The sequence below is a fragment of the Phyllobates terribilis genome, unplaced genomic scaffold (genome assembly GCF_046119375.1).
Source record: "Phyllobates terribilis strain yellow unplaced genomic scaffold, ASM4611937v1 Scaffold_1__5_contigs__length_1240528914, whole genome shotgun sequence".
In the NCBI taxonomy this organism is placed as follows: Eukaryota; Metazoa; Chordata; class Amphibia; order Anura; family Dendrobatidae; genus Phyllobates; species Phyllobates terribilis.
In genome coordinates, this window is record NW_027362761.1 from 960849852 (window position 1) to 960869998 (window position 20147).

At 45.6% G+C, this 20147-nt stretch overlaps 1 protein-coding gene across 2 annotated transcripts in view; it reads left to right on the forward strand.

Annotated features, from left to right (window-relative positions):
* The first annotated feature begins 17083 nt into the window (after positions 1-17083).
* Positions 17084-20147, forward strand: part of ARHGAP10 (Rho GTPase activating protein 10) — a 265976-nt gene continuing 262912 nt past the window's right edge. The window contains exon 1 of one of the 2 annotated variants that reach the window (XM_073642512.1): positions 17084-17587. In XM_073642512.1, coding sequence (XP_073498613.1) covers positions 17434-17587 — 154 coding nt within the window. In that variant the 5' untranslated portion in view covers positions 17084-17433. The remainder of the gene's footprint in view (positions 17588-20147) is intronic. The other variant, XM_073642513.1, reaches the window with a different exon arrangement.

Genomic DNA, 20147 nt, shown 5'->3' on the forward strand with positions numbered 1-20147 from the left:
CACAACTATTTTTCCTTCAATAAACAATTTTTTTCTACAGACATGCGGAGCTTCAATGGGGGCGGGTTTCTCTCCCTCTATAGCCAATATTTTTATGGCCTTTTGGGAAAAACAGTACATTTTCTCTGCCTCTGGTCCTTTCTCCTCCCATATCAGGTGGTATGGTCGCTATATAGATGACCTGCTCCTGATATGGGATGGGACAAAGTCAGAGGCGAATGAATTTTTTAAATTCATTTCGGATAATTCTATGAATCTTAACTTCACCCATAATATACAATCTAATTTGATTGATTTTTTAGATATTACTTTGACTCTGACTAATCACACTGTAACTATCACACCCTATAGAAAAAGTTTATCAAGAAATTCTACCTTATTGGCTTCCTCTTGTCATAATAAAAAGACTATAATTAATATACCAGTAGGAGAATTAATACGAACAAAAAGGAACACTAGTAACCCACGACAATATGAGATTGAAGCAAAAAAAGTCCTAGATAGACTATCAGCTAGACATTACCCCAAATGGACTTTAAAAAGAGCATACAATATAGTTAGCTCTAAAAACAGGAGCGATATGATTGGACCCAAATTCAGCAACCACCCTTCAGATGGTGTGAATGGATCCAACCAGGTCACCTTTGTCTCTCAGTATAGCCCCCAATTTTCTATGATCAAAAATATTATCAACAAATATCTTCCTATGCTTTCTACAGATCCCAAATTGAGAGAAGTACTACTAACACCAGTGAGGTTCACAGCTCATAAGGCACCCACTTTGGGTGATCTTTTATCCCCTAGTCTTTTTCTCAAACAAGATCCTTCTAATTCTAGTACCTGGCTACACACAACTGGTTTTTATAAATGTGGTCACTCCATTTGCACTTGCTGCAGCCATGTTAAAAATGCAGCGACTAATTCCTGGACAGAATACGTCTTTTATTAAGATTAGAAGAGGGAGTCTACAAAAAGCGGAAGGCTATACGTAAATTTGATAAAATCTGGGGTAAATGGAGCATGTTTCATGGTCATTATGTCATGTCTAATTTAAATATCACTTGAGATTGAAATGTTGTGGTCTCCCATATTCTGTATAACTAATTGCTGATTGTCGGATGCTATGCTATATATCATTGGATCATTTTATCAATGCCTTAACGGCCAAGCAAGCTATATGACAGTACACGGTCTGTAATAACAAAATTTGCTCTTATCATATGGTTTTGGGGTTGTAATGGGTGGGGGGGGGGAAGGGGAATGGGTGGGTTTTGAGAGGCTCTACCAGTTTGGTGATGTCTCACTGTTGTTTATTTGTAATGTTGAAAAATATCTTAATAAAAAAAAAAAAAAAAAAATGCAGCAACTTTTACATCTTTTTCTACTAATATAAAATTTTTTATTAATTGTAATACTACTTATGTTGTTATATATATTATTTCATGCAGTGCGTGCTGTCTTCAATATGTGGGATGTACGTGTACTCCCCTGAAAAAACGCATCAGACGGCATTTATCAGATGCACATAATAAATTAAGTATCAGGTGTTCTGCAGCATCAAGACATTTTTCGTTATGCCATAATGGAGATACTTCAACATTTATAGTAACGGGCATAGAAAAAGTGTTGAAACCTCATAGAGGGGGTGATCATAGGAGAAAACTCTTTAATAGAGAAAGTTGGTGGATTTATACTTTAAATACACGTGTACCAGCGGGTTTAAATATCAGACATGATTTGATGTATCATTATGAGTGATTATTTATGGATTATTATTATGTTTATGTTCCCTTTTTTCTCTTGGATTATTCACATTTATATGTATTGTTTCTATGCTATACGGTTTTAATATGGTATGTGTGTTTAAATTTCTGATTAACCTAGCTCTGAACAGGTGCATAGCAGGACATGACATATAAATACCACTTCCTTGCTGTTTTTTTGCTATGCAATGACTAAAAACTTTTAGTTCGAAACGCGTTTGCTGTTCTTCTCCAAGGTGGACTTTTATAATATTTTTGCATGACCCAATAAAATATGGATTTTAGAAGATTTGTTCAGCTGGATCTTCCTGGTCCCTCAAAGAATAAAGTTGTCTAATCACTTATACCGCATGAGGAACGGCGTAGAAAATAAACTCTAGGGTTAGGGTCGTGCTAGGGTTCTGTTTTTCTTTTTTTCAAAAGTAAAGAAAAAAAAATGATGATATGGCAAATAGTGTTGAGCGCAAGTGCTCGCTGCTTGAGTTTGCATCGGGTGCTCAAGTATACACCAAGGTGCTCGAGTGACATGCTCGAGTCTCCGCCACATATGTTTCGAGGCTGTTTTAGAGCCAAAAAATCCTAGCGGGGATTGCCTGCCATGCACGAGCGATTCCCCCCCCCCCCCCATGTTTTTTTTTGGGTGTCTAACAACCGTGAAACATGCAGGGCGGGGACTCGAGCATCCACAATACATGGTGCATACCCGAGTACCTGATGCAAACTCATGCGCCCAAACAGTGTATTTTCCCCACATATGGGGTTCGGTGTACTCAGGAGAAATTGCACAACAGATTTTGGGGTCCAATTTTCTTCTCTTACCCTTTTGAAAATAAAAAATTTGGGGCTAAAAGATAATTTTTGTTGAAAAAGTTTGATTTTTTTTCATTTTCACGGCTCTACGTTATAAAATTATGTGAAGCACTTGGGGGTTCAAGGTGCTCATCACACATCTAGATAAGTTCCCTGAGGGGTCTAGTTTCCAAAATGGGGTCACTTGTGGGGGGTTTCCACTGTTTAGGCACATCAAGGGCTCTCCAAATGTGACATGGCGTCCGCTAATTATTCAAACAAATTTTACATTCAAAAAGTAAAATGGCGCTCCTTCCCTTCAGAACCCTGCCGTGCGCCCAAACAGTGGTTTTCCGCCACATATGGGGTACTAGTGTGCTCAGGAGAAATTGCACAACAAATTTTGAGGGCCATTTTTTCCTGTTACCCTTGCAAAAATAAAAAAATGTGGGTCTAAAGTAACATTTTTGTGAAAAAAAAGTTAAAATGTTCATTGTTTTCTTCCACATTCCAAAAATTCCTGTGAAGCACCTGAAGGGTTAATAAAGTTCTTGACTGTGGTTTTGAGCACCTTGAGGGGTGCAGTTTTTAGAATGGGGTCACTTTTGGGTATTTTCTGTCATAAAGACCCCTCAAAGTGACTTCAAATGTGATGTGCTCCTTAAAAAAAATGGTTTTGTAAATTTTGTTGGAAAAATGAGAAAATCGCTGGTCAACTTTTAACCCTTATAACTTCCTAAAAAAAAAAAAAAAAAAAAAACAACTTTGGTTCCAAAATTGTGCTGATGTAAAGTAGACATGTGGGAAATGTTATTTATTAACTATTTTGTGTAACATATCTCTCTGATTTAAGGGCATGGAAATTCAAAGTTTGAAAATTGCAGAATTTTCAAAATTTTCCCCAAATTTCCAATTTTTTCACAAATAAACGCAAGTCATATCGAATAAATTTTACTACTATCATGAAGTACAATATATCATGAAAAAGCATTCTCAGAATCAGGGGGATCCGTAGAAGCATCCCAGAGTTATTACCTCATAAAGTGACAATGGTCAGAATTGTAAAAATTGGCCTGGTCATTAAAGTGCAAACCACCTTCGGAGGTAAAAGGGTTAAATGGCCTAGGGAGATGATGTCATTGATGCATGCTGGGCAGCTTGCAAAACCCAATGTGGAGCACAACAGAAGGCAGCGGTCCCAGTTGAAGGAAGCAGAGCTCAGGATACCTGGGACAGGTGTGTAACATTAAGCCTCATTTGGACATTCAGCAATTCACATACGTGTCATAGCCATGTTTTTCATGGGTAGAACATGTACTCAATACGATCTACCTTTCAATGTTTATTGCTGGCATAAAATAAAAAGAGGTGTCCAATTTTGATCTGAGTCAATGATCAAACTGACACATTAAAAGCAATAGGTCTGTGAAAAAGTCAGACAGCACATTGACAGCATCCTAGCGCCAGCAGCATTACTAGGATAACTCCACACTAATGAAAATATACATTACACTAGTAGAAAACAGCCCATTTTTTTCCAAGTACAAGAAAATAAACATGTAAAATAGTAACATAGTTTTTAAGGTTGAAGGAAGACTAAGTCCATCTAGTTCATTTTTTTTGTCCAACTGCAGACAAAGAAGTGTGAGGATTCTGCTGTAGCCAGTTGTATAATAGCCACACACTGGATACTGGCATACAGAGATAATTTCTTTAAATATTTTTTAAAGATTAAAAAGGATAAGAGAAGATTTAGGGAAAGTATTTTGTGTATTTTATGTTTAGTTTTCTTTTCAAAAATGGATTCCATAAAAAGAGGTTCTGTATTGTGAAATGAAAAGTCATACAAGTTTCCTATGGAGTTAAAGAAGCACTCCCATCAAAGTTTTTATCCTCTTAATATATTGTAGTCATATTACAGTGGCTTGAGAAAGTATTCACCCCCTTGGCATATTTCATGTTTATGCTAAATCACAATCTGCAATTTCACTTTTGAGGGTTTGCATCAGTTCATATAAAAAACATGCCTACAACTGTGAACATTTGGTTTTCTTTTTATTGTGAAGCAAACAACAAATAGGACAAAATAACTGAAAACTTCAATGTTCATAACTATTAACCCCCAAAAGTCAGTACTTTGTAGAGCCTCCTTTTGCGGCTATTACAGCTGCAAGTCGCTTTAGTTAAAGGGGTATTCGAATCTCCAAGATCCTATCCCCATATGTAGTAGGTGTAATATTAGTAATATTAGCAAATATCTCCAATTAGAAATGTAGTATATTTTTTCTGATTTGCTATGTCTCTTTCCTCATGTGCAGGAATCGCAGGACCTTGGGTATCCATGGTTACATCCACTGATCAAGTCACAGTTAGCTAGCTAGTTGCTAGTGGTCGTAACCATGGATACCTAAAGTCCTGCGATGCCTGCACATGAGGTAAGAGAGATAGTGAATCATAAATACTATACTACATTTCTAATTGGAGGTATTTGCTAATATTATTGCACCTATTACTGTACATATTGGGATAGGATCTTGGAGATGGGAATACCCCTTTAAGTCTCTATGAGCTTTCCACATCTTGCCACTGGGATTTTTGCCCATTCCTTAAGGTAAAACTGCTCCAGCTCCTTCAAGTTAGACGGTCTCCACTGGGGAACAGCAATCTTCAAGTCTGACCACAGATTCTCATTTGGATTAAGGTCTGGGTTTTGACTAGGCCACTTCAAAACATTTACACGTTTCCCCTTAAACCACTCGAGTGTTGCTTTAGCAGTATACTTTGGGTCATTGTCTTGCTGAAAGGTGAATCTCCGTCCCAGTCTCACTGACACACTGAAACAAGTTTTGCTCAAGAATATCCCTGTATTTTGCACCATCCATCTTCCCCCAACTCAAACCATTTTCCCTGTCCCTTAATGCCCTCCTTACCCAGGCTGAGAGTTTTGGTGGGCAGCCCTCTCTTGGCATATTTGTTGTGGTACCATGTTCTTTCCATTTGATGATAATGGATTTGATGGTGCTCCGGGGAATCATCAGAGATTGGGATATTTTTTTTAGGTTTTTTTTCTATAACCCAACCCTGACTTGTACTTCTCAACAACTTTGTCCCCGAGTTGTTTGGAGATCTCTTTGTTCTTCATGGCGTTGTTTGGTTTGGTTGTTTGTGGTGCCTCTTTCTTAATGATGTTGCAGCCTCTGTGGCCTTTCAGAAAAGGTGTGTGTATATACTGACAGACCATGTGACACTTTTACTAAGCATGCAAAAAAAAGCAAATGGGGTGAATACATATGCACATGACAATTTTTAGTTATTTGATTCCATACATTTAATTTATACCTTTATTTTTCTCACTTCACCAATTTAGACTATTTAGTGCTGATACATCACACACAAATTAGATTAAAAAAATATTTAAAACACAGGGGGTGAATACTTTTGCAATCTGCTGTATACAGCACTGTGTACTTACAATTGCTCATTTTGCCTTTCTACCCAGTTACTTCTTCTCTTTCCTCTGCTCTATGTAGAAACAGGAAGTCTCTTGTCCCTGTATTTATCATTCCTCTCTTCAACTTCTGACCCAGATGCTCCGCTCCTCCCCCCTGCCTGGGACTTTTGCAGTGACTCATGACTCATACAGGGAAAATTGGCTTGCTGTTTCTACAAAGAGCTTGGAAGGATTCAGCTAGTCAACCTTTTCAGTTAGTTGATAGGACTAGATTAGTGACAGTAAAAATATACTGTAGTGATCGGCGTCTACTACAGTATAGTCAGGGTTAGTGTCAGTTGCGGGCGCTCACTAATTTTTTTTTACTGACATCCATTTAGTAAGTTTGTTTTTTATTTTACCAAATTTTTATATTTGTATCTTTTTCTTTCTAGATTATTTTCTTCTTTTTTTTTTCTTCTAGATAAAAATGTTTACACAAAATACTCACACACACACTCCTGAATAAAAATTTGGTACACACACAAACACCACATACGTGAAAAAATGTCCAGCTCGTCCCAATCACTATTCAGCGGAGGTGGCAGACGCTTTCCTTGCCTCCGACACTGATAGTGACAAAGAGGATGCCATCTTCCTTTATTTTTCATCCTCAAGTGATACTGAACCACCACACAGACCCTCCAAGACAGAAAATGAACCAGCGCCCACAGTTACTGACCCAATATGGACCTCACCCACCGAAGATTATGAGCCACAGATTCCTGATTTTGTGGCGCAATCAGGAATCAAATGTGACACTACTCTGAGGATTTTGTAAACTTCATGGTGGTTGAGACAAATTTGTACGGCCAGCAATTTTTGGCCGAAAACCGCCCTTCATCATTTTCTAACTGGACCCCTGCAGATGCAGTAGAAATGATGACGCTTTGGGGCTCGTCCTTCACATGGGGTTAATGAAGAAGCCAGAACTTTGGCAATATTGGAGTGTTGATGTTTTATGCAACACTCCACTGTTCTGCATGGCTATGACCCATAAACATAAATATAACAAATAATATTTGAGGCCATCCACAAATTTTTGCATTACAATGATAATGCATGGTGTCCTCCCTGAAATGACCTCAACTTTGACCGACTTTTCAAAGTTCGGCCGGTCATTAATCACTTCAGCAACAAGTTTGCTGTGGTATACATTCCCTGACATCTGCATGGATGAGTCTCTAATACATTTCAAGGGAAGGCTCAAATTCCAATCACCGAAAATACTTGCCCAGTAAGAGGGCCAGGTACGGAATTAAATTCTACAAGCTGTGCGAGAGTACCTCAGAGTACACCCACAGGTTTAGGGGTCATGAAGGGAAGGACATCCAGATTCAACCCACTAAATGCCTCCCTGTCCTGGGACTGAGTGGGAAAGTATCGTGGAATTGGTGCACTCACTGCTAGATCAAGGTTATCACCTCTACGTTTATAACTTTTATACCAGCATCCCACTCAACACGAGCTACTGCAGCATGTGGTACTGTTCGCAAAAATCAAAGAAGACTCTCTAAGATGCTAATTGGGCAGTTGTTCAGATAGGATGAGAGTAGAGCCCAATGTAGTGACAAAATGCTGGTGTCACGGGTGTGTCAGGTGTGACAGACAGTCGCTCTGGATCCAGCTGTAGAAGGTCACTGTGCTTGGTATTGCTGACACCTTCTTCATTCTCTCAACTCTGTAGTATAGTTATATCCTTCTCCCTTTAGGACCCAGCAGCGACCTCCACCTTCTGCTGCGGATTGACACATCCTTGTTTAGTAGTTAAAAACTCTCAGTTTCTCCAGAGAGTCGCCGGTGATAGTTCTATGTACCTCTGTGCAGGCTTGGAGTACTGGCAGTTGGCTAGTTTTGTCTTTGGTGCCCTTGGAGGACAGTTGGCGCTACCTCTCTGGTGTCTGCTCAAGCTAAGTGTAATCCCTTTGTTTGTTTACCTTGTTGTCTTTAGTTTGTAATGGGGCCTGACTAGTGCTCACCCTGTCCCCTCCCTATCTACAGCCTAGCTCTAGGGACATTCAGGGTTTAGGTTCCTGCTCAGCGATAGGTGCAGAACCTATATAGGGATGATAGGGTAGGCAGGGTGATATTAGATCTGCCTAGGGGGTCTCCACTCCCCCTTTCCCTAGTTGTTGGGCTCCCTTGTCCCTCTTCCAGTCGTTGTACACTTATTCCTTCTCACACCTTGCGTGACAGCTGGTGGTCAAGTACAAGTGGGATGTACTTTTCTTGACCACCATAAATGGTGATGGCAGCATGCCAACCACTGTACGAGGTTCCTCTGTACAGATCACCAAACCAGACTGTGTCCTGTGGTACAACAAGAACATGTGGAGAGTTCATCTCTCTGATCAAATCCTCGAGCCTTACAGTGCCATGCGAAAAGCTAAGGTGTGGTACAAGAAGCTGACTGTGCACATCGTACAGATGGCAATATATAACGCTTACGTGCTGTCATGATGTGCAAGCCAGACTGGTACGTACCTTCAGTTCGTATACCAACCTGATGCATGCTACACAACTCATGTATGCCAACCTGACGTACGCTCGTACACGACACAACTCACGTACTGTATGTCATACTGATGCACTCTATGCACTCTACAGAACTGATGTATGCCAACCTAATGCACTCTGCATTACTCACGTATACCAGTACATTATAAAATTCACATATCAGGAAACACTAGATCAATTCCAATATAGGGTCACTTATGGGGGTTTTCCACTGTTTAGACACATCAGGGGCACACCAAACACAACATGGTGTCTGCTCTCGATTCCAGACAATTTCGCGTTCAAAAAGTCAAACGGTGCTCCTTCCCTTCCGAGCTCTGCCGTGCTCCCAAACAGTAGTTTTACCACACATATGAAGTATCGGCGTACTCAGTAGAAATTGCATAACAAATTTTGTGGTCCATTTTCTCTCGTTACCCTTGTGAAAATAAAAAAATTGGGATCTAAAGTAAAATTTTTGTGGAAAAAAAAAAAAGTTAAATGCTCATTTTTTCCTTCCACATTGCTTCTGTTCCTGTGAAGCACCTGAAGGGTTGATAAACTTCTTGAATGTGGTTTTGAGCATCTTGAGGGGTGCAGTTTTTAGAATGGCGTCACTTGTGGGACCCCTTATAGCCCCTCAACAAAAAAATGTTGGTTCAAAAATTGTGCTGATGTAAAGTAGACATGTGGGAAATGTTTTGTGTGACATATCTCTCTGGTTTAAGGGCATAAAAATTAAAAGTTTGAAAACTGCAAAATTTTCAAAATTTTCGTCAAATTTCTGATTTTTTCAAAAATAAACGCAAGTCATATCGAACAATTGTTATGACTATCATGAAGTACAATATGTCACTAAAAAAAACAATCTCAGAATCAGTGTTATCCGTTGAAGTGTTCCAAAGTTATTACCTTATAAAGGGTCAGTGTTCAGAATTGTAAAATTTGGCCTGGTCATGAAGATGAAAACAGTCTTGGGGGTGTTGAAGTTTTATTCATATTATAGCATACATTGTACAAAAGGGTACAATTGTCCTTTGGGCTGCAACCAACAAGAGGCCAAAGAGCCACAGGTTGCTGAACACTGCTCTAGACCTCCAAGGACCTTCATGACCGGGCCAGTTTCCATTTTTGTTTTTTTGCTCCCCTTCTTCCCAGAGCCATAATGTTTTTTAACTTTTGGTCAATATGGCCATTTGAGGGCTTATTCTTTGCGCGACGAGTTGTACTTTTGTGCGACACCAATGGTTTTACCATGTCGTGTACTGGAAAACGGGAAAAAAATTCCAAGTGCGGTGAAATTGCAAAAAAAAGTGCAATTCCAGTTGTTTTTTTTTACCATGTTCACTAAATGCTAAAACTGATCTACCATTATGATTCTCCAGGTCATTACGAGTTTGTAGATACCAAACATATAGGTTCTTTTTTATTTAAGTGGTGAAAAAAGAAATCCAAAGTTTGTTAAAAAAAAAAAAAATGGCACCATCTGTCGAGACCCGGTGTCTCCATTTTTCGGGATCTGGGGCCGGTTGAGGGCTTATTTCTTGCGCGCCGAGCTGCCGTTTTTATTGATACCATTTTGTGGTAGATATGATGTTTTGATCGCCCGTTATTGTATTTTATTGCAATGTAGCGGTAACCAAAAAAAACCTTAATTCTGGCGTTTTTTTTTTTTTTTCTCATTATGCCGCTTACCGATCAGATTAATTCTTTTTATATATTGATAGATCGGGCGATTCTGAACACAGCAATACCAAATATGTGTATATTTGATTTTTTTTATTGTTTTATTTTGAATGGGGCAAAAGGGGGGTAATTTAAATTTTTATAATATTTTTAAAAACTTTTTTTTTTTTTTTTACTTTTTGCATGCATCAATAGTCTCCATGGGAGACTAGAAGCTGCAATTGTCAGATCGCTTGTGTGTAGCAGAATTGTTCCCTTGCTATGAGCGCCGACTCCTGGGCGGCGCTCATAGCAATCTGGCAATGACAACCGCAGGGGTCTCCAGCAGACCCCGGGTTGTCATGCTGACCCATCAGCGAGCGGCGATCATGTGACGGGGTCGCCGATGGGCGGAGCCAGTGACACGCTTCCTGTAAGCGCAAGTTAAATGCAGCTGTCAGAGATTGACAGCAGAATTTAACTAGTTAACAGCCGCAGGTGGATCGCGATGTTTGGGGTACATGTCAGCTGTCATATGCTTGGAAAGGTGTGGGCTCAGCGCTGGAGCCCGCACCAAAGGGAGGGACCTGACATGTGTCGTAATAGTACGGCACATGTTGGAAAGGGGTTAATTTCCTTACCCTTGATCACCATGATTGTGGGCATTGACCTGCTTAAAGGGAACCTGTCACCAGAAAAAATGCTATTAACCTGCCTGGCGCCTTTTTTCTGGTCACAGGTTCCCTTTTAGGAATTTTCAGGAATGTTAAAAACTTACCTTAAAATTACAAAGTGCATACTAAAACTGTTTTTAATTGCAAAAGTTGTGATTGCTAGACAATGGGATAGGACTAATCTTTAGAAGAATGGGGAAATATAGTTTGGAAAATAATGAATTGTGAGAAAATCTGGCATAGGAATAAGGGAAAGCTTTTAGAGTGGGAAAAATATGGTTAATATGGAATCACAATAGATAAAAAGAAGCCTCTATTTATTTCTGTATGCATTTTATTTTTTTCCTGTCTCAGGAGTGGTAGGGATGCTGAGATGGGTTACATTTACGCTGTTGTTTCCGAAATGTGTATTATAAAGCAAAACTAATAACATTTATAGAAAACAAAATTGCTAAGTACTTGCAAAGACAAACAATTTTCATATTAAAAATCCTCTACGCTGTCAAGAATGGAGAATTTCTTTTATTTTATTGATTAACCCTCGTTATCACCGGCTACCGTTGCAGTCTAGCAGCGTGGCAGAAAATCCCCAGTGCTTACTTTTTGATAGAGCTCCTAAGCACTGATCTAAAGGTGGCTGGATTGCTGGAGTGCATGATTCGGGCCAGTTTGGTCCAAGCACTGGGACCAATCTGATCTGCAAAACAGGACTCATTCCCATCCCACCGATCTATAAATTATCACCTAAGGATGGATGATAAGGGGCTCTCCAGTGAAGATAAGTTAAAACCATAATGACTTGTGTTGTATATTTTTGTCCCAGGTCAAAAATAGTATAAATCCACTTATCTTCCCAATGAAAAAGTAAAAAATTTGAAAAACAAATGATATTTGGTATAGTCATGTCCAAAGAAAAAAGAAAAATATCAAAGTATAAGGCTATGTGCACACTGTGCGTTTTTGATGCGGTTTTTTTCCACACGGAAATGCACCAAAAACGCTACGTAATCCATCTGTCAGCTAATGGAATGACAATCCTGATATGCACATGATGCAGAATTTTCCGCTCAGGATTGTCATTGTGTTAAAAACCGCAGCATGTCCATTGTTTGTAGCGTTTCTGCAGCGCAAAAACGCACAAAGAATGGTACCCAGGCTGGGGAAGAAGACTTCGCCCATCATCCGACCGCTGCTCCCACTGATAACAGCGAGAGCAGCGCGGCTGAGGGGAGAAGTAGTCTCCTCAGCCGAGCCAGGGTGGGCTCAGTGTGTGTATAAAAAAAAAAGTAAAAATCTATTTAAAAAAAAAAACAAAAAAACTTTTCTTACCTGTCTGGCGTCCTCCCGATGTCCCCCGGCGACCCGATTACCCGGCGGTACACTGACGGGAGCGCGCTCGCTCCTGGCAGTGTACATCGCTGCGCTGCTGGCTGGGTTCACCGGAGTTCGTCAGCTGGAGATCAGTTGACGAGCTCTGGGACCTCACTTTACAGCACCGGTGCTGCGTGTGAATATTCTAACGAATATTCTCAAGCAGTATTGATGCAGTAATGAGGTCACCAGAGCTGATCAGCTGATGATCTCACGTGACCTCAGCCAGCAGAGCAGCGATGTACACTGACAGGAGTGATTACACTCCTGTCAGTGTATAGTGCTGTCTTCTACAGCAGTCACATCAGTGATTGATGTGACTGCTGTTGAAGTGACCCGGATCTCTGTGGGACAATCTAGATTATGTCATGACGGCGGACAGGTGAGGGATATGGTTGTTTTTTATTTTTGTTATTTTCAGGAAACGAGGGATTTGGGGAGTAGGAGAACAATAAATAAATTATTAAAACCCTGTGTCATTTTATTTCAATAAAATACTTTATTCTGGCTGTGTCTTTATTGAAAAAGCGTCGAAACCCTCTACTACGGGGTTAGCGATGGGGGCGTGTAATAGACGCCCTCCATTACTAACCTGGGCTTATGTCAGCTGCCAATAGAAGGCTGACATGAACCCCAACCCCAAAACTCCACTCGCCACCGCTACATGGCAGTGGGAAGAGCGGAGGCTAAGCAAAAGATTTGGCGCATCTTATGGATGCGCCATTCCTGGGACTGCTGAGGGGTGATATTATTAGCTGCGGAGTGGGCCGTGATCCATGGCCCCTTCCCTGGCTATTAATATCAGCCCGCAGCTGTCTGTTTAACCTTTTCTGGATAGATTTTATGGGGCGACCCCACGTTAAATTTTTTCTGGGGTCCCCCTGTAATCTAGCCAGTAAAGGCTAACAAAAAAGCTGTGGGCTGTTATTAATAGCCAGGGAACATTTTTGGCTAATGGCCCCTTTCCCGGCTACTAATATCAGCTCCCAGCGGTCGGCTTTCCCTATGCTGGTTATGAAAATTATGCGAGAACCTACGCCATTTTTTACCTTACAGGCTTGGGATCGCCAGACTCGTCCTGACCTGGAGAAACAAACTGCCCAAACCCAAAAACTATGGCGGAAATGCGTTTTTCCCACCATTTCAACCCACTTGATCTTCTTTCCTGTGTATTATATGGTAAAATGAGGAGTGTCATTAAAAACTACATTGTATTCCGCAAAAACCAAGTCCTCAAATGGCAGGGTCAGCGGAAAAATATTATGGCTCTGAGGTCAAATGAAAACACAAAAAGAAGTGATTGGGTCCTTAAAGGGTTAAGCGCATACAACGTCTCACTACTTAGGGCACACTTAGGGGGGTATCTTTAAACACATCAGCACACAGGGGCATCAGGCACATCTGCACACAGTTAGGGGCATCAGGCATACTTCGGGGGCATCTTTAGACACACAGGGGCATCAGGCACACTTCTGGGTGCATCTTTAGACCCATCTGCACACAGGGACATCAGACACTTCGGGGGCATCTTTAGACACGGGCATCAGGCACATCTGCACACAGTGGGGGGCATCTTTAGACACATCTGCACACAGTTATGGGCATCAGGCACACTTTGGGGGCATCTTCAGACACATCTGCACACAGTTAGGGGCATCAGACACAGGGGAATCAGGTACACTTTGGGGGGCATCTTTAGATACAGGGGCATCAGGCACACTTCGGGGGCATCTTCAGACACATCTGCACACAGGGGCATCAGACACACTTCGGGGGGCATCTTTAGACACAGGGGCATCAGGCACACTTCGGGGGGCATCAGGCACACTTAGGGGGGTATCTTTAGACACATCTGCACACAGGGGCATCAGGCACATCTTTAGACACATCTGCACACAGTTAGGGGCATCAGCCACACTTCGGGGGCATCTTTAGACACACAGGGGCATCAGGCACACTTCGGGGGGCATTAGGCACACTTCGGGGGGCATCTTCAGACACATCTGCACACAGGGGCATCAGACACACTTCGGGGGGGCATCTTTAGACACAGGGGCATCAGGCATACTTCGGGGGGCATCTTTAGACACATCTGCACACAGGGGCATCAGGCACACTTCGGGGGGGGCATCTTTAGACACAGGGGCATCAGGCACACTTCGGGGGGCATCTTTAGACACATCTGCACACAGGGGCATCAGGCACATCTTTAGACACATCTGCACACAGTTAGGGGCATCAGCCACACTTCGGGGGCATCTTTAGACACACAGGGGCATCAGGCACACTTCGGGGGCATCTTTAGACACAGGGGCATCAGGCACACTTCGGGGGGCATCTTTAGACACATCTGCACCCAGTTAGGGGTATCAGACACACTTCAGGGGCATCTTTAGACACAGGGGCATCAGGCACATTTTGGGGGGCATCAGGCACACTTCGGGGGCATCTTCAGACACATCTGCACACAGAGGCATCAGACACTTCGGGGGGGCATCTTTAGACACAGGGGCATTAGGCACACTTCGGGGGCATCTTTAGACACATCTGCACACAGTTAGGGGCATCAGGCACACTTCGGGGGCATCTTTAGACACACAGGGGCATCAGGCACACTTCGGGGGCATCTTTAGACACAGGGGCATCAGGCACACTTCAGGGGCATCTTTAGACACAGGGGCATCAGGCACACTTCAGGGGCATCTTTAGACACATCTGCACACAGGGGCATCTTTAGACACAGGGGCATCAGGCACACTTAGGGGGGTATCTTTAGACACATCTGCACACAGGGGCATCAGGCACACTTCTGGGGCATCTTTAGACACAGGGGCATCAGGCACACTTCGGGGGGCATCTTCAGACACATCTGCACACAGTTATGGGCATCAGGCACACTTTGGGGGCATCTTTAGACACAGGGGCATCAGGCACACTTCGGGGGGCATCTTCAGACACATCTGCACACAGTTATGGGCATCAAGCACACTTCTGGGGGCATCTTTAGACACAGGGGCATCAGGCACACTTCGGGGGGCATCTTCAGACACATCTGCACACAGTTATGGGCATCAAGCACACTTCTGGGGGCATCTTTAGACACAGGGGCATCAGGCACACTTCGGGGGGCATCTTCAGACACATCTGCACACAGTTATGGGCATCAGGCACACTTCGGGGGGCATCTTTAGACACAGGGGCATCAGGCACACTTCGGGGGGCATCTTCAGACACATCTGCACACAGTTATGGGCATCAAGCACACTTCGGGGGGCATCTTTAGACACAGGGGCATCAGGCACACTTCGGGGGGCATCTTTAGACACAGGGGCATCAGGCACACTTCTGGGGCATCTTTAGACACAGGGTTATCAGGCACACTTCGGGGGGCATCTTCAGACACATCTGCACACAGTTATGGGCATCAGGCACACTTTGGGGGCTTCTTTAGACACAGGGGCATCAGGCACACTTCGGGGGGCATCTTCAGACACATCTGCACACAGTTATGGGCATCAAGCACACTTCTGGGGGCATCTTTAGACACAGGGGCATCAGGCACACTTCGGGGGGCATCTTCAGACACATCTGCACACAGTTATGGGCATCAAGCACACTTCTGGGGGCATCTTTAGACACAGGGGCATCAGGCACACTTCGGGGGGCATCTTCAGACACATCTGCACACAGTTATGGGCATCAGGCACACTTCGGGGGGCATCTTTAGACACAGGGGCATCAGGCACACTTCGGGGGGCATCTTCAGACACATCTGCACACAGTTATGGGCATCAAGCACACTTCGGGGGGCATCTTTAGACACAGGGGCATCAGGCACACTTCGGGGGGCATCTTTAGACACAGGGGCATCAGGCACACTTCGGGGGGCATCTTTAGACACAGGGGCATCAGGCACACTTTGGGGGGCATCTTTAGACACAGGGGCATCAGGCACACTTTGGGGGGCATCTTTAGACACAGGGGCATCAGGCACACTTTGGGGGGCATCTTTAGACACAGGGGCATCAGGCACACTTTGGGGGGCATCTTTAGACACAGGGGCATCAGGCACACTTTGGGGGGCATCTTTAGACACAGGGGCATCAGGCACACTTCGGGGGGCATCTTTAGACACAGGGGCATCAGGCACACTTCGGGGGGCATCTTCAGACACAGGGGCATCAGGCACACTTCGGGGGGCATCTTTAGACACAGGGGCATCAGGCACACTTCGGGGGCATCTTCAGACACAGGGGCATCAGGCACACTTCGGGGGGCATCTTTAGACACAGGGGCATCAGGCACACTTCGGGGGGCATCTTTAGACACAGGGGCATCAGGCACACTTCGGGGGGCATCTTTAGACACAGGGGCATCAGGCACACTTCGGGGGGCATCTTCAGACACAGGGGCATCAGGCACACTTCGGGGGGCATCTTTAGACACAGGGGCATCAGGCACACTTCGGGGGGCATCTTCAGACACATCTGCACACAGTTATGGGCATCAAGCACACTTCTGGGGGCATCTTTGGACACATCTGCAAACAGTTATGGGCATCAAGCACACTTCTGGGGGCATCTTTGGACACATCTGCAAACAGTTAGGGGCATCAGGCACACTTCGGGGGGCATCTTTATATAACTTTTCCAAGAGAAAACCAATAATGTCGGTGATAAAAACTGTGTAAAAAAGTCTCAGGAGGAAGGAGCGGCAGGAATGGCTGGTGACCTAGGGACTGAGGCGGGGGAAGTCAAGTCAGGGCCGAGGTGACGGGGGAGGGCAGCCAGCAGAGAAGGGAGACATGGAGGACAAGGAGAAAGGAGGAGTACAAGGAGGGATGAGGGCGGAGGACACGGCCGGCATTAGCCTGTGGGCGGGCTGTGTACAGGAATGTGAGCGCTGGGCTGACCGCACCGATCCCCGCTGCTCTGAGCGCTCCTCAGCCGGTCCATGAATCACTAACCTCCCGCTCCTTGTTCGGGGCCGCTCGGCTCCTTGTATGAGTCGCCCCCGGGCTACAAGGTGATCTGCCCCACCTCAGTGCCAGGCTACCAGGTGATCTCCCCCGTCGGCCGCCTATTTATGTGCGACTGTCTCGGTTGCCTATTAAGGGATTTACAAGGAGGCAGCGCGGCCGGGAGCCAGCAGCGGCAGGAGGAGCAGGGCAGGCGGCGTCCTCAGCATGGGGCTGCAGCCCTTGGAGTTCAGTGACTGCTACCTGGACAGCCCGTGGCTGCGGGAGAGGATCCGAGCACATGAGGCGGAGCTGGACAGAACCAACAAGTTCATCAAGGACTTGGTCAAAGATGGAAAGAACCTCATAGCGGCCACCAAAAGTAAGTGAGAGGGGAGATCTGTGGAGGCTGGTGCTGTATATACACAGGGTGAGGAGGCTGGTACTGTATATACACAGGGTGAGGAGGCTGGTACTGTATATACACAGGGTGAGGAGGCTGGTACTGTATATACACAGGGTGAGGAGGCTGGTGCTGTATATACACAGGGTGAGGAGGCTGGCGCTGTATATACACAGGGTGAGGAGGCTGGCGCTGTATATACACAGGGTGAGGAGGCTGGCGCTGTATATACACAGGGTGAGGAGGCTGGCGCTGTATATACACAGGGTGAGGAGGCTGGCGCTGTATATACACAGGGTGAGGAGGCTGGCGCTGTATATACACAGGGTGAGGAGGCTGGCGCTGTATATACACAGGGTGAGGAGGCTGGCGCTGTATATACACAGGGTGAGGAGGCTGGCGCTGTATATACACAGGGTGAGGAGGCTGGCGCTGTATATACACAGGGTGAGGAGGCTGGCGCTGTATATACACAGGGTGAGGAGGCTGGCGCTGTATATACACAGGGTGAGGAGGCTGGCGCTGTATATACACAGGGTGAGGAGGCTGGCGCTGTATATACACAGGGTGAGGAGGCTGGCGCTGTATATACACAGGGTGAGGAGGCTGGCGCTGTATATACACAGGGTGAGGAGGCTGGCGCTGTATATACACAGGGTGAGGAGGCTGGCGCTGTATATACACAGGGTGAGGAGGCTGGCGCTGTATATACACAGGGTGAGGAGGCTGGCGCTGTATATACACAGGGTGAGGAGGCTGGCGCTGTATATACACAGGGTGAGGAGGCTGGCGCTGTATATACACAGGGTGAGGAGGCTGGCGCTGTATATACACAGGGTGAGGAGGCTGGCGCTGTATATACACAGGGTGAGGAGGCTGGCGCTGTATATACACAGGGTGAGGAGGCTGGCGCTGTATATACACAGGGTGAGGAGGCTGGCGCTGTATATACACAGGGTGAGGAGGCTGGCGCTGTATATACACAGGGTGAGGAGGCTGGCGCTGTATATACACAGGGTGAGGAGGCTGGCGCTGTATATACACAGGGTGAGGAGGCTGGCGCTGTATATACACAGGGTGAGGAGGCTGGCGCTGTATATACACAGGGTGAGGAGGCTGGCGCCGTATAGACGCAGGGTGAGGAGGCTGGCGCCGTATAGACGCAGGGTGAGGAGGCTGGCGCCGTATATATATACGCAGGGTGAGGAGGCTGGCGCCGTATATATATACGCAGGGTGAGGAGGCTGGCGCTGTATATACACAGGGTGAGGAGGCTGGCGCTGTATATACACAGGGTGAGGAGGCTGGCGCTGTATATACACAGGGTGAGGAGGCTGGCGCTGTATATACACAGGGTGAGGAGGCTGGCGCTGTATATACACAGGGTGAGGAGGCTGGCGCTGTATATACACAGGGTGAGGAGGCTGGCGCTGTATATACACAGGGTGAGGAGGCTGGCGCTGTATATACACAGGGTGAGGAGGCTGGCGCTGTATATACACAGGGTGAGGAGGCTGGCGCTGTATATACACAGGGTGAGGAGGCTGGCGCTGTATATACACAGGGTGAGGAGGCTGGCGCTGTATATACACAGGGTGAGGAGGCTGGCGCTGTATATACACAGGGTGAGGAGGCTGGCGCTGTATATACACAGGGTGAGGAGGCTGGCGCTGTATATACACAGGGTGAGGAGGCTGGCGCTGTATATACACAGGGTGAGGAGGCTGGCGCTGTATATACACAGGGTGAGGAGGCTGGCGCTGTATATACACAGGGTGAGGAGGCTGGCGCTGTATATACACAGGGTGAGGAGGCTGGCGCTGTATATACACAGGGTGAGGAGGCTGGCGCTGTATATACACAGGGTGAGGAGGCTGGCGCTGTATATACACAGGGTGAGGAGGCTGGCGCTGTATATACACAGGGTGAGGAGGCTGGCGCTGTATATACACAGGGTGAGGAGGCTGGCGCTGTATATACACAGGGTGAGGAGGCTGGCGCTGTATATACACAGGGTGAGGAGGCTGGCGCCGTATAGACGCAGGGTGAGGAGGCTGGCGCCGTATAGACGCAGGGTGAGGAGGCTGGCGCCGTATATATATACGCAGGGTGAGGAGGCTGGCGCCGTATATATATACGCAGGGTGAGGAGGCTGGCGCCGTATATATATACGCAGGGTGAGGAGGCTGGCGCCGTATATATATACGCAGGGTGAGGAGGCTGGCGCCGTATATATATACGCAGGGTGAGGAGGCTGGCGCCGTATATATATATACGCAGGGTGAGGAGGCTGGCGCCGTATATACATACGCAGGGTGAGGAGGCTGGCGCCGTATATACGCAGGGTGATGAGGCTGGCGCCTTATATACGCAGGGTGATGAGGCTGGCGCCGTATATACGCAGGGTGATGAGGCTGGCGCCGTATATACGCAGGGTGATGAGGCTGGCGCCGTATGGCCGCAGGGTGAGGGGGGCTGGCGCCGTATGGCCGCAGGGTGAGGGGGGCTGGCGCCGTATGGCCGCAGGGTGAGGGGGGCT